The sequence below is a fragment of the Neopsephotus bourkii genome, unplaced genomic scaffold, assembly GCF_033783945.1.
Source record: "Neopsephotus bourkii isolate Nb327-2 ecotype Australia unplaced genomic scaffold, CSIRO-AGI_Nbou_v1 NB_1707, whole genome shotgun sequence".
NCBI classification, from domain to species: domain Eukaryota; kingdom Metazoa; phylum Chordata; class Aves; order Psittaciformes; family Psittacidae; genus Neopsephotus; species Neopsephotus bourkii.
Window position 1 is genome coordinate 159,528 of NW_026902181.1, and position 14,811 is coordinate 174,338.

Sequence of the window (14,811 nt, forward strand, 5' to 3'; positions counted from 1 at the left end):
GACTTGCTCACTAAAAGTAGTTTTGGACTGGATGTTTGCACTAGCTCGTCAGTGCAGTACAGTGACTGCTGTCTGGTGGCTGCTCTGTCTATGTGTGGGGTGGTGCAGTGCTGATTTCTTGTCTCAGCCTTGCAGGGGAATATTCAGAGAGTGATACCAAACTGTGGAGGACTTGGACTTTTGGTGGGAAGGGGTGTTCAGAAACTCCAGCTTCAGTCTTCTGTTTCCTGTCCTTTGGTGCATTTCTAATGGAGGCTTAACTGAGGATCACTGCCCCTCCAAAAGGAAGTCAGAAGGGAGAGAACCTGATGGTCAGAAGTCCCACCTGGTGTGGGTTTTTTTCCCCTCACTGCTTTGATTTTTCTGGGTGGAGAAAATGGAGCAATGTGGGAACCCAGCCGAGGGACAATGTCAGCTTTTCAGTTCTGCTCTTGAGGTGGAGGCTTTCCTCCTTCCCTGTGCCTCATCCAGCCTCTGCAGGTGGATCTTGCAATCCAGTGGTGACTTTGCTATGCTCACGTGCAGAGCTGGGCATGGGAGTGAAGCACCAGACATGAAGTGTTCAGCGTTGCCAAGAGATAGGGTAACAGTTGCTTTGAACAGCCTCTGGTGTCCTTTGATGCGTGTGTTTTGAGTGAGTCAGTTCTCTGGCAGCAGCAGAGCTGAAATTACGGAGTTACTGTTGTGCCAGCCCGATCTTGTGTCTCTTGGGTGAGTGCTGGCTTTCACCCTTTGCTCTCCCAACACCAGGGCATACAGCAGAGCCAGTCTAAGGGTTGAAAGCTCTGAGAGGGGTAGTCATGAGTGCTGCCCATGCAGCTGCTGGGAATGCCTGGGAGAGCTGCCACTTTGCAGTCTGGTCATGCCAGTGGTGCTACTGGGGCACCAGGGTGCAATGATGTGGAGCAGCATCAGCCAAGAACTTCACCTAGTGTAAAGAGGGTCCCTTTTGAACTTTCTGTCCATCAAGTCAGGGTCTGGGAGCAGAGTATTAGGAAAGGTTTTTTTCCTCAGCAGGTAAAAAACACATGTTAAATTTCCCATGTTAATAGGAAAATCTCTTTTGACGCATACTGGAGTAAACACCAGTGATATTTTGTTCATGGCACATGGCCTTGCAAGTGGGAGTGTGACAATGCTGTACAAAAAAAAGTGGATTCCTGTATTTTTTTGTCATGGGGTCAAAAACCCCAGCTAGGAACTGTAACAGAGAAGAAAGTGTTTCTTGTACATCGACTCATCTGTTTCTGTTTTTCTTTTCAGAATTGACAGGAAAAAGGATAAAACAGAAAGAAAAATCTTGGACAGCCAGGAAAGAGCATTCTGGGATGTGCACAGGCCTGTGGTAAAGCTTTTTTTGAATGATGAGTCTTTCCAGGTTTTGACAGAAAAGTTTTAATATTAGTAAACTGCACTATGCACAAAGATATTGCCTTCAAAGTCACCACATGGGTTTTTCTTACAGTCTGAAACACACCAAGTGTCTACAAGATTATTTTAGACATTCTAGCCTTGTGCGTGCCTGTAACTATTGATTTGGAAATACACAATAAATGTGAAGTTTTGAAGATTATTGTGCATATGAAAGAAAAGCAGCTTACCAGATTTGTCTCAGACTTCCTAGAAATAGCTCCTCTCTTAGCTGAGATACTTCCTTTTCGTGCCAAAGGTATGAGTAAATGGATTGGATATTGAGATGCCAATATTAGGTGTATGCAGTCTTTTGTTTAGCAAGGGTAATTTATGGGGCACAAACCTCAGGAAAGAATGTTGGAAAAGATCTAATTGTATATTTTAGAAAGATAATGTAGCATGAATATTGTAAACATAGCAGTAACACAATTACCATCTCTTTTCAGCCAGGCTGTGTGAACACCACAGAAATGGATATTAGAAAGTGTCGTCGTATGAAAAATCCACAGAAGGTGAAAAAGGTCAGACTGGGTTTCTGGAATATGAACAGAAAAAAAGTGCCTTGCACGTATCAGTTCCATTTTATTCTAACTGGTGAATTTACTAATCCCATTTTACCAGCAGAGCAGTGTAGACTGGGTGATAACTGAGAAGGGCATTAAGGAGCTGTGTCCCAGATGTCTGCTGGCTCTGCACTCCCATAAAATTCAATCAATTGGCAAAAGTACCAAGATCCCATATTAAGAAACTATTTGGGCACAGATTTTTCAGAGCTGTTTACCAGAGTTACTCATTTCAAAGGCTGGATCATTAACAACCTGGTATCTTGGACTTCCAGCAAGTTTTAGCTGTTCTGTGCATATAGAATCACAGAATCATTTAGGTTGGAAAAGACCCTTAGGATTACCAAGTCCAACCATTAACTGAGCACTGCCAAGTCCACCCCTCAACCATGTCCCTAAGTGCCACGTCTACACATCTTTTTAAATACCTCCAGGGATGGCAACTCGACTGCTTCCCAGGACAGCCTATTCCAATGGCTTGACAACCATTTTGGGTTTTTGGGGAAGAAAGTTTTCCTAGTATCCAATCTAAAACTCCCCTGGCACAACTGGAGGCCATTTCCTCTTGTCCTGTCACTTGTTACCTGTTTTGAAGAGAACACCAAACTCCTGAACTTCCATTCGTAGTTAAATTGCAGCAGAGATATTTGTATGTCTTTTACATGTGAATTTGAAATGAAAAGCAAAAGCACTAAATGAAAGGGGAGCTGATATTACTTCCAGTGCAGGCCTATGTCCTGAAAGTGAATGTCAACAAGTCAATCTGAAGGTTTTTTGTTTAGAGAGGTTCACATGAACTTGAACCATTGACAGGCACCTGGTTAAGCACTTTCTTCAATGTGTATTTTTGCAACAAGAAATTGGACCAAGTGAAAAAATGTGGCATGGGATGGGGTTCTAGTCTTTTCCTCCTCTACTCTGTTCACCACGGTGACCACTCCTAGTGTTCATCCTACAAGTGTTGACAGAGCTCCTAAAAATTATCAGCTGCATTTTAACATTTAAAATAAACTCTTTTTTTAACATGCCTGTGAACTTTCCAAGTTCAGGTATCTGCAGGAACAGTCTGATTTGTAAATTTTGCTCCAGGCTGACTGATTATTGACCTGGGTGGAGATAAACACAGGTCGATAATCAGGTGGGAAATTGCTGATTTGTTACCTCACTGTTTTGCATACTGCACTTTTCATCATTGCTAATAGAGAAAAATTCTGTAATTTCTGTTCTGTTTATTTATTGGTTCCTCACAGTCAGTATATGGGGTTACAGAGGAGTCTCAGCCCCAAAGCCCTGTACATGTGCCCTCCCAACCTGTACGCAAAACTACAAAAGAGGATTTCCGGAAACAAGTAAGTAGATGGCTGTATGGCTGCTCTTCTGAGAACTGTTATCTGAAGGGGAAAAAAAAGCACGTAAAGCTACCGAGATCAGCAAAACCAATTTTATGCTTTACCTGTCCTTGATCCTCACACGCTTCGGGTAAAGCAGTAAGTATTTAAAGACTAAAGTAATTCTATGATAATATGGCTTATGAGTAATACTAACTTTTGAATTGACTACTATTCTGTCTGTGGACCAGTGTACAGATTCAGGTTCACTGAGGATATCTAAAAAGTGGGCACTGACATAGGCTAGGGAAGAAGCCAGCATTCTGGAGCACAGGCTGAAGATGGCATTGTTCAGTGCATTATTGTTAGACTGTACAGTCAGAGCTTTTAGGGAACTAGGAAGAAGTTATTTGCACAATCATTCCAAGGAGCAGCCAGCCGACTCACACATCCTTGCCCCGACACAGGGAGCTCTGCCTCAAAATTCCTCTCCTGCAACAAGCAGCGCTCACTGAAGCACAAGCAGGAATCGCTAGGTCAGCATTTTAGCAAAGGCAGCTTTGAACATGTTTCTTAGCCAGTTTTAGGGAGGTCTTCTGAATTAAAACTGAACACAAAATTGCTTGAGCTTTTTCCATCATTGCCAACATAGGCTGCATAGTACTGTGAAGAAGTGGCTCATAGCAGAGTGAAAATGTGATAAAAAACTGTTATTGGTCTTGTGATGCCAGTCAGAGAAATGAAGAGTGTGGTATAAAAAGGGGATCATATTGCATACTGAGTAGTCTACAGATGTCGGTCCCAAATACGGGCCTTGCCTGCTTTTAATAATGCCTTAGAATCACAGAACAGTTAGGATTGGAAAGGACCTTAAGATGTAGTTCCAACTTTCCTGCCATGGGCAGGGACTCCTCACATGTCAGCCAAGGCTCTGTCAACCCAGCCTTGAACACCACCAGAGATGGAGCATTCACAACTTCCTTTGGCAACCCATTCCAGTGCCTCACCACACTCATAGTAAAGAACTTCCTTCTTATAGCCAATCTAAACTTCCCGTGTTAAAGTTTGAACCCATTACCCCTTGTCCTATCACTACAGTCCTTAATGAAGAGTCTAACCTCAGCATCCTTGTAGGCTCCTTTCAGATACTGGAAGGCTGCTATGAGGTCTCCATGCAGCCTTCTCTTCTCCAGGCTGAACAACCCCAGCTTTCTCAGCCTGTCTTCATACGGGAGATGATCCAGCCCCCTGAACATCACCATGGCCTCCTCTGGACTTCCTCCAACAGCTCCATGTTCTTACGTTGAGGACACCAGAACTGCACAGAATACTTTAAGCAGGGTCTCACGAGGGCAGAGTAGAGGGGCAGGATAACCACCTTCAACCTGCTGGTCACGCTCCTTTCGATGCAGCCCATTACACTTTGTTTCTGAGCTGCGAGTGAACACTGAAGCCGGCTCATGTTCAGTTTCTCATCAGCCGACACCCCGAAGTTCTTCTCTGCAGGGCTGCTCTGAATGTCTTCTCTGCTCAACCTGTAGCTGTGCCTGGGATTGCTCCAACCCAGGTTTAGGACCTTGCACTTGTCATGGTTAAACTTCATGAGGTTGGCATCAGCCCACCTCACAAGCGTGTTGATGTCCCTCTGGATGGCATTCCTTCCCTCCAGCATATCAGCCGAACTACACAGCTTGGTGTCATTGGCAAACTTGCTGAGGGTGCACTCAACCCCACTGTCCATGTCACCAACAAAGATGCTGAACAAGATTGGTCCCAACACCGATCCCTGAGGGACACCACTCGTTACTGGTCTCCAATTGGAGACGCCAGCCCCTTGCGTGTGGCCATCCAGCCAGTTCTTTATCCACCGAGTGGTTCACCTATCAAACTGATGACTCTCCAAATTAGAGACAAGGATGTCCTGCAGGACAGTGTCAAAGGTTTTGCACAAGTCCAGGTAGATGACATCAACTGCTCTACCCCTGTCCATCAGTTCTGTAGCCCCATCATAGAAGACCACCAAATTGGTCAGGCAGGATTTCCCCTTAGTGAAGCCATGTTGGCTGTCACCAAGCACCTTGTTTTTCATGTGCCTTAGCATGCCTTCCAGGAGAATCTGCTCCAAGATTTTGCCAGGCACAGAGGTGAGACTGACTGGTCTGTAATTCCCTGGGTCATCCATTTTCCCTTTCTTGAAAATGGGGGTTATAGTTCCGTTTTTCCAGTCATCGGGAACTTCACCTGACTGCCATGATTTTTCAAATATGACGGACAGCGGCTTAGCAACTTCATTCACCAGCTCCTTCGGGATGCATGGATGGATTTCATCAGGTCCCATGGACTTGTGCACGTTCAGGTTTTTAAGATGGTCTCAAACCAGATCCTCTCCTACAGTGGGCAAGACTTGGGTGGTGTGGTCAGAGCACTTGCCAGTGAAGTCTGAGACAAAGAAGTCATTGAGATCCTCAACTTTCTCCAAAATCAAAGGTAGCCAGTTCTCTGTTTCCTTACAGATAGGGCCCACCTTATCCTTAGTCTGTCTTTTGTTTGTGACCTACTTATAGAAGCCTTTCCTGTTATTTTTGACATTCCTGGTCAGACTCAGTTCTAACTGGGCCCTAAGTTTTCTGAGCTGAAGAAGGCTTTTATCTGAAGCTTTCCCTGGGCCTCTGCCATAGAAAATGGAGACTCCTATTGGAAGCAGTTAATAAGCTTTCTCTAATACCAAGGGAAGGGTCCCATTTCCTTCTGAGTTGCTTCTAAGCTGTTTGGAAACAAAAATCAATAGTTTGTTGGGATATGATCAATGTATGCTCTAGAGCTCTTTGATTGTTGATGTCCTTGTCATATCTCTCCTCAGATAACTTTTCTGAACATGCAGATAGAGAGACATTGTTTAAAGATGTCCAAAGTAGCAGAAAGGTGAGTGTCATGTTTGCATGATTTCCCATTAATTTCTCGTGCCCGGTTTAGTATTTCCAGCAATAGAGAGTGGACAGTCATACTGTAAAGGCAAAAGAAATATTATTCACAAAAGGAAGAACAGTTGTAGTACTTTCGTTTCCCACTCCTTCACAACCCTAGAGTTTATTTACAGAAAAGTCATTCCTGTTTCAATTGGAAAATTCCCTTTTTTCTTGTGTGGATGAACCCTCAGAGCTCAGCTCTTGTTAGCCTCCCACAGATCTGGGGAAGGAGCTGCATTTGCACCTTGTTGCAAGTGGTGTTCATGTCCATATTCATACGGGAGTTGTAGGGCCAGTTTCTGCTCCCATTTACATATATGGAACCCTATGGGAGGTACTGGGGTTGTACCTGGACTACTCACAGCAGTGTTTTAAGAGGTTGATTTCTCATAGAGGCAAATTAAGTCACTATTTGACTTGCAGAATATTTAATTCTGGTCAGAAAATGTGAACAGGTAAAGAAGAAGCTCAAATTTAATTGAGAGTAACAGCTCCTCAGGTACTTTCAAGTTATGCGCATTTGAAGAGGAATCACTGAGACAAGCACAGGGATTGACACGCTCTTCAGTAACATCGCTTTTAGAACAAAACCGTGGTGGACATGAAGGATATGATAAGGGCTGGTGCCTTCTAGAGGCATAATAAAATAATATTTATTTTGCCTTCTAGAGGCAAAATAAAATAATAGAGTATTTTTTATTTAAGCAAGTTAAAAAGAGATTACCCTATGAAATGTGCATTGCAGTGCTCACATCTGTAATTAGCACGTGTGTACTAAAATAAGCAAATTAAATGGCAAGAACCACAAAGTAGATTCCTATTGGCTTATGAAGTTTAATAATTAAAACAAAAATTTATCCAATTAAATAGAAAATATTCAGAGGCTCTTTGAAATCCTGAATTCATGATACTGTATCATTGAAATTAGCATGTTCATATTTATGTTCTGGGCTTTCTGGTTCTTTTTCATTAGGAAGATACATTTGTGCTTCACCAAAAAAAAAGTAATTTTGTACTGAGTTTACCTACAATGACCTCAATATACTGAGACAGTAATAATTTCCAGGCTGGTAATTTACTAGCAAGCAGATTTGGTTTGCTTGATTTTTTTCTATGTAGGTATTTATTCAATAAGAGGGACTCAATAAAATTCATTCATTCCTATTCATCAAAGTCCATTCACATAACAGACCTGTTGCTCAAGTTCATAGAAGCTACTGACCTTATAAATGTAATGTCAATGTTAAAAAAAAAATAAAAAATATTCGTTTTCAATAAAATTGGACAGAATTTTTTCCTGATTTGAAAGGGCTTTGGTGGGGTTTTTTTATTGGTCCCAAATTGGAGAAGAAAATGTTGCTATCGAAACCTATCACATTGATAGCCAGGATAAAACTAAATAAAATGAGAATAATCAAGAAGTTCTTTTATTTTGTTTTGAAAGTTTTATTTGAAATTATAAAGAATGAAAATCATGGCTGTGATATTTATATCTTGTGAAGAAGTGGTTATGTGCTGACATTTGGGTGGCAGCATTGCTCGATGGTCCCAGGTCTTGGTGCAAAGAGTGGTGGGAGGCGCAGCCTGGATGTGGAGCATCATAGAGCAGGCAGGAGAGAAACAGGTGGACTGATGGGTCCAGTGGCTTGGCAGGGGTTGGGATAGGTGAGAAGGAATGAATACGGATGACCCGAGTTGAACAGGTGCCTGAAATAAAAACCTGTGCAGCCTGAAAGCCCAATGTAAAGCGCTGAATAAAACTTCCAGGAACAAATCTGCTGTGTGAGGAGGTGCTGTTATTAGCAAGTCACTTTTCAGGCTGGACCCTGCTTTCAGGACTAGCTTAAGTGGCAGTGTGGCAGATCAGGGGAGCAAGAGATGATTTATTGGCATGGTCCTTTCAACAGCCAAGCCTGACAGTGGCGTCACCTGCCATTTCTTTCAGTACAGCACAAAGGCATTTTCAGGCAGGATGAGGAAAGTAACGAGGAGAAAATAAGGCAGGGGGTGGTGGGGAAACAAGCTGCTTTCTAATATGTTGTAGGAATAAGGTGTAAAGTATTGTAATAGTGATAGACCAATCACATGCATTTTCTATTAATGCAAGCTATTCTATGGGAGAGCCTTTGTTCAGTAGAAGAGGAACGGAAAGACTCTCAATAGGTTATCCCAGCTCCTATGAAGTATCCATGCCCAGTCCTAAAGATTTACTTCCCCCCCCTTCCTGTTTTCCTTCCAAGAGTAGATCTGTACCAACTGTGGGAGCAGGAATCCCTCAGCCACGCTAGGCACCTTAGAAACTGTTTTCTTCTCCTTTCTTCTCCTTTCTTCCACATCCTCTCTCACTTGACACCTGCACACTTTCAGGTTTAGGGTTTAGCAATAAGGTTTGAGAACTGTTGAGCAGAATGATCAATATATTCTACCTACTCTTTTCCCTGACTGCATTGTGCAGCATTAATACAATTCTGCTACATGTGGCATCACAGAAATGGGTGGGAAAATTGGGGCATTGGAGCATTTTCCTACCAGAAGCAATCTCAGTTCCCTAGATGAAAATCTGTGTTATCCTTTCAGATCCTCAAAGTTACTGTAAAGGCTGAACAGAGCCCCCTCATTGTGAGACACCTGGCTTCTTCAGGCAAGCTCTGCCCCTTTAGTGAACTCTTCCCACCACCTCTTCTAACAGAATTACAGTGCATCACCTTAAAACCCAAAAGCCCAGGTCTGCATTTTGTCAGAAATGCTTTTTCCCCATAGGAGTCCCCCTCCTGTAGCTTCCATTAGACAATGAGACAATGATTCTGCTGCTGTCATTATACTGAATCAGCAAAGTGTGCTTAGCAATTCCCCCTTGTTTCATTTAATTTAGTTTTTCCCCTTTTATTTTTGCTAGTACTTGTACTAGCACCTCTGATGCCTTCTTATTATTTTATTAGGAGTAACTCAGATTTCACAGCAGATACCTCCTGATTGATCCCTTTTGTTGGTTTTTTTTTAAGCAACCCTCTCTCTCATTGATGTCTCAGGGATTGCTGCTGCTCTCTGAAATTGGACGCTGCTCCTTCCTCCAACCCTTGACCCACAGCGGTCATGAAATGTAATTAATGAAATGAGATGAGACAGCCCTCAGTGCCCTGAGGGGCAATGGGAACCTGCTGTGGTTACAAAAATGTATGATTTTAATGCCTCATGATAAGAGCTAGGACAAACAAAAAGAAATAATTACTGTAGAGCAGGTCAGGGAAACTTTCTGCCTTTTGCGACCCTTTGTTTTACAGAGTCTTTTCATTCTGCCTTTTTGAGATACTGAAGACCAGAGGTAAAGTTTAGCATGGACAGTCACAGTGCAAGTAGATTAGTTGTTCAGTTTGATGAGACTCAATTAACTTAGTTAATTACTTGGCAGGCCTAGGCAAAAAAATTAAGAAGTGCCTTAGAGTATTTCCAGTATAGACTAGGATAAATTTCTTTTGGTTTATTTTATATATGCTGTCTTTCTTTTGTAAAAAAGTGCCCCTAGCCCCAGCCCCAGTGGAATTCCTGAAATCACTTATGCAAGCAGACACAGAAAGCTCTTTGAATCCCATCCTAGTGAGGATTGGACACTATATGTCTTACCTGACTCATTATGAAAGAGGCCAGTAGAAAAAACAGGTGTTTTTCCAGCATGCAAATAATTTACTGTATCCTAAGTTAACTATTATAAACTGCCATTGAATTGTTTTATAATAATGCCGTTAGACTAAATGGTATACCAAAGTAACAAAAAAAAACAAAGATCTACAGCCTGAAGTTTTGATGCTCAGGTCTGTGAACCCCAGAAGATATAGGTATATTAGCTACAGCCCATGACCCTATTTAGATGTGTTGCTCATAACACATAATGTTAAGTGGGTACAAAAGTGTGCAAAAACCAAAAAAGCAAGAGGCAATAGCAACACCGAGTAAATGAACAGGACACGCATTTCATAGTCATCCCTTGGCTCTCGGGGGGAAATCCTACCTTAGCAATCCAGTTATTGCTTCATGGGGCTCTTTGTGGGCAGAGGCAAGCTTGAGGAACATCCTGCAGTGAGCTGGTGGGTGTTTGCAGAGAAATCCTGGCCTGCATCATCCCTGGGAAATGGGACTCCTGTGGTGGCTGAGAAACTGGCTAATCCCTACAAAAATAAAAGGAAACAAATAAAAAGAAGAGAGGCAAAGCTGTGCCTCTCTGATGTGTGACTGAGCATTCAGGCCCTGATTCTTTTTGATTCTTTTCTCTTTTTTTCTTTTCTTTTTTTATACCTGCCAGTTTAATAGCCTACACGGAGCAGTATGTGGAATACGACCCCTTTATAACACCTGCTGAGCCTTCCAATCCCTGGATAAGTGATGATGCAGCATTGTGGGACATTGAAATGAGGTAAGAATTGGTAGTTTTAAGTAATTTTAGAGTTGTCTTGCCATTTTGTTTGCTTTGTTTCCCCACTGCTCTATTTGGGTAGGAAGTTGTATATCTGTGGCTTGACAAGATACGAGTACATAGTTAAAGTTTAAACAGGAGCTTATGCTTTATCACTTCTGGGAATTATTCAGCCTTTCCACTACCATATGACTTAATGTGTGAAATGCTGTAAGTCAGGTAACAGACATTCTCATGCCTGTTTAAGACACGCAGACTCAGGTCTTAAGAGTCCACAGATAAGACACTGTTAAAAGATATCTGTTCCAGCACATTTCCTTCGACCCTTGAGATCCTTCTCTCTGATCCTCCTTCTGCTGTGGTGCTTCAGCCCTGCTCCTGTCCTGGGGTCCCATGAAAAATACGGGACAGGTTATAGGGCAGTGGCCATTCCTGCTGTGCAGAGCTGTATCTGACACAGGAGCCAGAGGAGTTTAGGTCACACATAATGTATGAGACCTAGCAGGTCAGAATTATAATAGATTAACAAAGTGAGTTGAGGCCACACCTGTTAGTGAACAAGCTGGCCTGTCTCTGTTATGGTGTCTAATAGATGAAAAGGATATTGAAAGACTGTAGGAACTCCAGTGTCTGGCACCTCAGAGAGTTTCTCCAAAAAAAAAAACAAGCACAGCACTGCAATTTAGGTCATCTTTTGCCCATGAGGTGCTGGTGCAAGGGAAGTCTGCCCAGTGTCTACATCTCTTGGTATCACAGGCTACCCACATCCTTGTAGTGGAAGTAAAATTGTCCTGCCTGCCCTTTTGCCTAGCAGCTATCACAGCAGGTTTGAATGGAATCGCCATGCTATGTATCACCATGACTGCTCACTTGCATCCTGTGGCCACCTACTGCAAGTGTTCAGTGGCTTCTCGTTTGCTGCTGTTCAGCACCAAATCTGAACTGGGACTTTTCTTCTTTGAAAAGAGAATGCCAAATTAATCCTGTCTGGTTTTGAATAATATTGTAAACTTGAAGATGCTACCAGCCTAAGAAAGCAAATTCACAGTGAAACAGTGTTCCAGGAAAAGGGCAAGTTTTTCCCTGTTTAAAAACCACGTGGTCTAGGATGTGAAAGATTTTCACCTGTTTTTCTGGTAGTCACAGAAATCCATTAGTTTCATAATCTCTGCCCCTCTTCATATCATTTTAGTATCTTAGATTTCCTATTTAGGCAGTATCTCTCCTTTTCTCCATCCTCCCCAGCAGGGCTAGAACCAGATACAGTCCCTGCAAAATACACCTCTGTAGGAACCCTGACCCACAAAATAGTTCAGGCATCCATTATTTTTGCATCTGTTGAGGTAGCTGGAAATCCCAGAAAAGATGTCCATGTCCCTGAAGAATACAATTAGCCTGATGTCATGGCCTTTACAGGAATTTAAAATAAATGCTTGGCTTCTGCTATGATTTAAGGGTTAAGGAAGGTGATTATTCTGCTGATGAAAAAAGAGAAAGTTGTATTGTTGGAAGATAGAAGAATAAACAGCTCTGTATTTCTATTTTATTCCCTATTGTAAAAGAACTCACTGCATCTGCATATAGTTCCAACTTGATGAATAATTAAATGATTCCTGAGATCCCTTTGCGTTGCCTGCTAAGCTGTTTCCTCAGTTAGGAGAGCAGAGCCTTTGCTCAAGAAAACAAAGAACCTATCACTTCTAATAAGACAGGCTGCTGAGTATGGACAGCCCTGTGCCACTGCAGTTCATCCTTTGTGGCATTTTGGATTCAGAAAACACCATGGAAAGCTTTCCATTTTAGACAGTGCATTGGTGAGGGTTTTTTTCATGCTCAAACATTGTGCAGCAGCAAGAAGAGCAGCAACTAATCTCTGGATTCAGCAGGAAATTCATGGCTTTCATGTCCCCATGTCCAGGCTGGCTCATTTAACAGGTAGGCTGGCATCTGCAGTGCTGGCTCCTGGGAGAGTGCAGAAGGAGCCATCCTGAGTGCTCTGCACTTCAAGTGAGGACATGCCCATCAATTTTGCTTAGTCTTTACACCAAAAGGAAATCAAAGCAGGCATTTTATTTACCCCTTTGGCTTATTTGGTCTTCAGCACAGATCGCCACTGTCCCCTAAGGCTCTGGGATTAGGAATCACTGTGGACATGATGGGACATGTAGTTTAATAGATATGTACTGTTAACAATGGCTCCACTGTCACAAATGTGAGCAGCTGAGCTGTATTTTAATGGTTGTCTCGTAGTATGATGCCATCACACCAGAAGCTTTCAAACACTTTGTGAGCCAGATTATGCTCTGATGTGGACTGTCTCATACGATCCTTGTGATTCCCAGGCATTGCCTCTCCCCATAGGCATCTCTGCAACATGTCTGGCAATTCACACAATGGCTTATGTAAGTGGGAATGCATTAAGAAATAATTCAGGAGAAATATTTTTAGTGATTTTGGGTGCCTTGCATCTCAGTGTCCCAGCTGAGATACAAAATAAGACTCTGATTAACATGGAGAGTAGAAGGCTTTTTAGTCTTTCAAGACTTAGGCATCCAAAAATCAGAGGCACTGAAAAATAAAATACCACAAACCAGTAATCATTTTTAGAAACCTTATCTGTACTGCTTCTTAGTATAACTGCTTTTTTAATGCAAATGTGGAACTGAAAGTCTGAAGCCAATTCCAAGTGACCAGCCAGCACTGTGTGGGACACAACGAGACCCTCTGGAGCATACCAGCAGTGAGAGGAACATTCCTGGCAAATTTCTGCCTTGACATACAAGAAATCCCAGGATACATTTAGGAGATATGTGAGAATTGTGTAATGAATAATTATTCAAGTATGATGTGCTGTTCTTCACATGAAAACTACTAGAAATTACTCTGCATATCATTCACTATTTCTCTCATTAGCCTTATACGTAGCACCCAAATAGTACAGTTGCTTTAATGATGGCCCTGGTCTTTATAGCTTCCTTTGTGTGTTATTTGCTAAGTTGTAGTTCTGCAAAATCCTAAGAAAAAAACCCCCACCATCTCATCTGATGATCTTCCTCCCTTTGCTGCTTAACAGAAACAGCAGCAGCTGCTTGGACAGCAGGCAGAAATGCACATTCCATCTGGCTTTTCCCTTTTCTTTCCAAACAGCAAAGAACCTAGTCAGCAGCGTGTGAAAAGATGGGGTTTCTCCATGGATGAGGTGCTGAAGGACCCAGTAGGACGAGACCAGTTCCTTCGTTTCCTGGAATCAGAATTCAGCTCCGAAAACCTGAGGTAAAATCTTTTTTTTTCTTTTTTGACTTGAACTAAATGAATGGGACAAATCCTACTCTCTTGCATAGGTGAAATGCAATGCTTTCTCTATCTTGAACTGCTAAAAATGCCCATTTGAATCAAGCTGAGAATGGCAAGATTTGGCCCATAGCACTGCTATAGATGCCTATACCAGAACTATGTCAGTAGACTCAGGAACAGTGTTTAGCAGAGCCAGTGCTGTCAAGCAGCATGTGGAAAAGGCTTGCAAAATTGTAATAATGTGGTGAGACAAAGCTATTAATAGTGCTATTAAGCCCCCTAATAATATATAGGATTTACATATGCATTTATGTCAGAGGTCATGTAAGGGAAACAGTATGGTGATCATGTGGCTAAAACCTGTTGCAGTACTGGCACTCACTAAATCAGGTTTGGAATAACTAGTTTTAATTCTGGCACCTCCCAAGTATCTGAGAGCTTGATTCTCACCTTAATAGCACTCTCTCTGTGTGGGGATTCCAAGTACTTGGCTTCTTATGTTGTTTGGAAGAGAAAACTTCTATTATGAAGCATTATGCAGACACCCACACAATCCTACATCAGACTGAGAGTCTATAAATCTATTGTGCACAATTCTGCTGCCTCAACTACAGCAGGACTAGGCAGAAGTAGTTGCCAATTTTTTTTGTGAACTAACACTAGATGAAGACAAAACCTTTCCTAGAAGGTCCAGCCCCTCTGGCCTTATCCATAATACTGTTCTAAACCCAATCTCTGTCCCTAACACATTGCTCCAAGATACAGTCCCATTGGAGAACTGATGAAAAGACACTGGAAGTGCCAACAGCATGCTTCAATTCTTCAAAGGGCATGCCTGT

At 42.3% G+C, this 14,811-nt stretch overlaps 1 protein-coding gene across 2 annotated transcripts in view; it reads left to right on the forward strand.

Moving 5' to 3' along the window:
* Positions 1 to 14,811, forward strand: part of RGS6 (regulator of G protein signaling 6) — a 140,490-nt gene that overhangs the window by 78,019 nt on the left and 47,660 nt on the right. For both annotated transcript variants that reach the window (XM_061376384.1, XM_061376385.1), the window contains exons 8-13: positions 1,264 to 1,345; positions 1,860 to 1,934; positions 3,227 to 3,325; positions 6,165 to 6,226; positions 10,568 to 10,678; positions 13,826 to 13,951. In XM_061376384.1, coding sequence (XP_061232368.1) covers positions 1,264 to 1,345; positions 1,860 to 1,934; positions 3,227 to 3,325; positions 6,165 to 6,226; positions 10,568 to 10,678; positions 13,826 to 13,951 — 555 coding nt within the window. The remainder of the gene's footprint in view (positions 1 to 1,263; positions 1,346 to 1,859; positions 1,935 to 3,226; positions 3,326 to 6,164; positions 6,227 to 10,567; positions 10,679 to 13,825; positions 13,952 to 14,811) is intronic.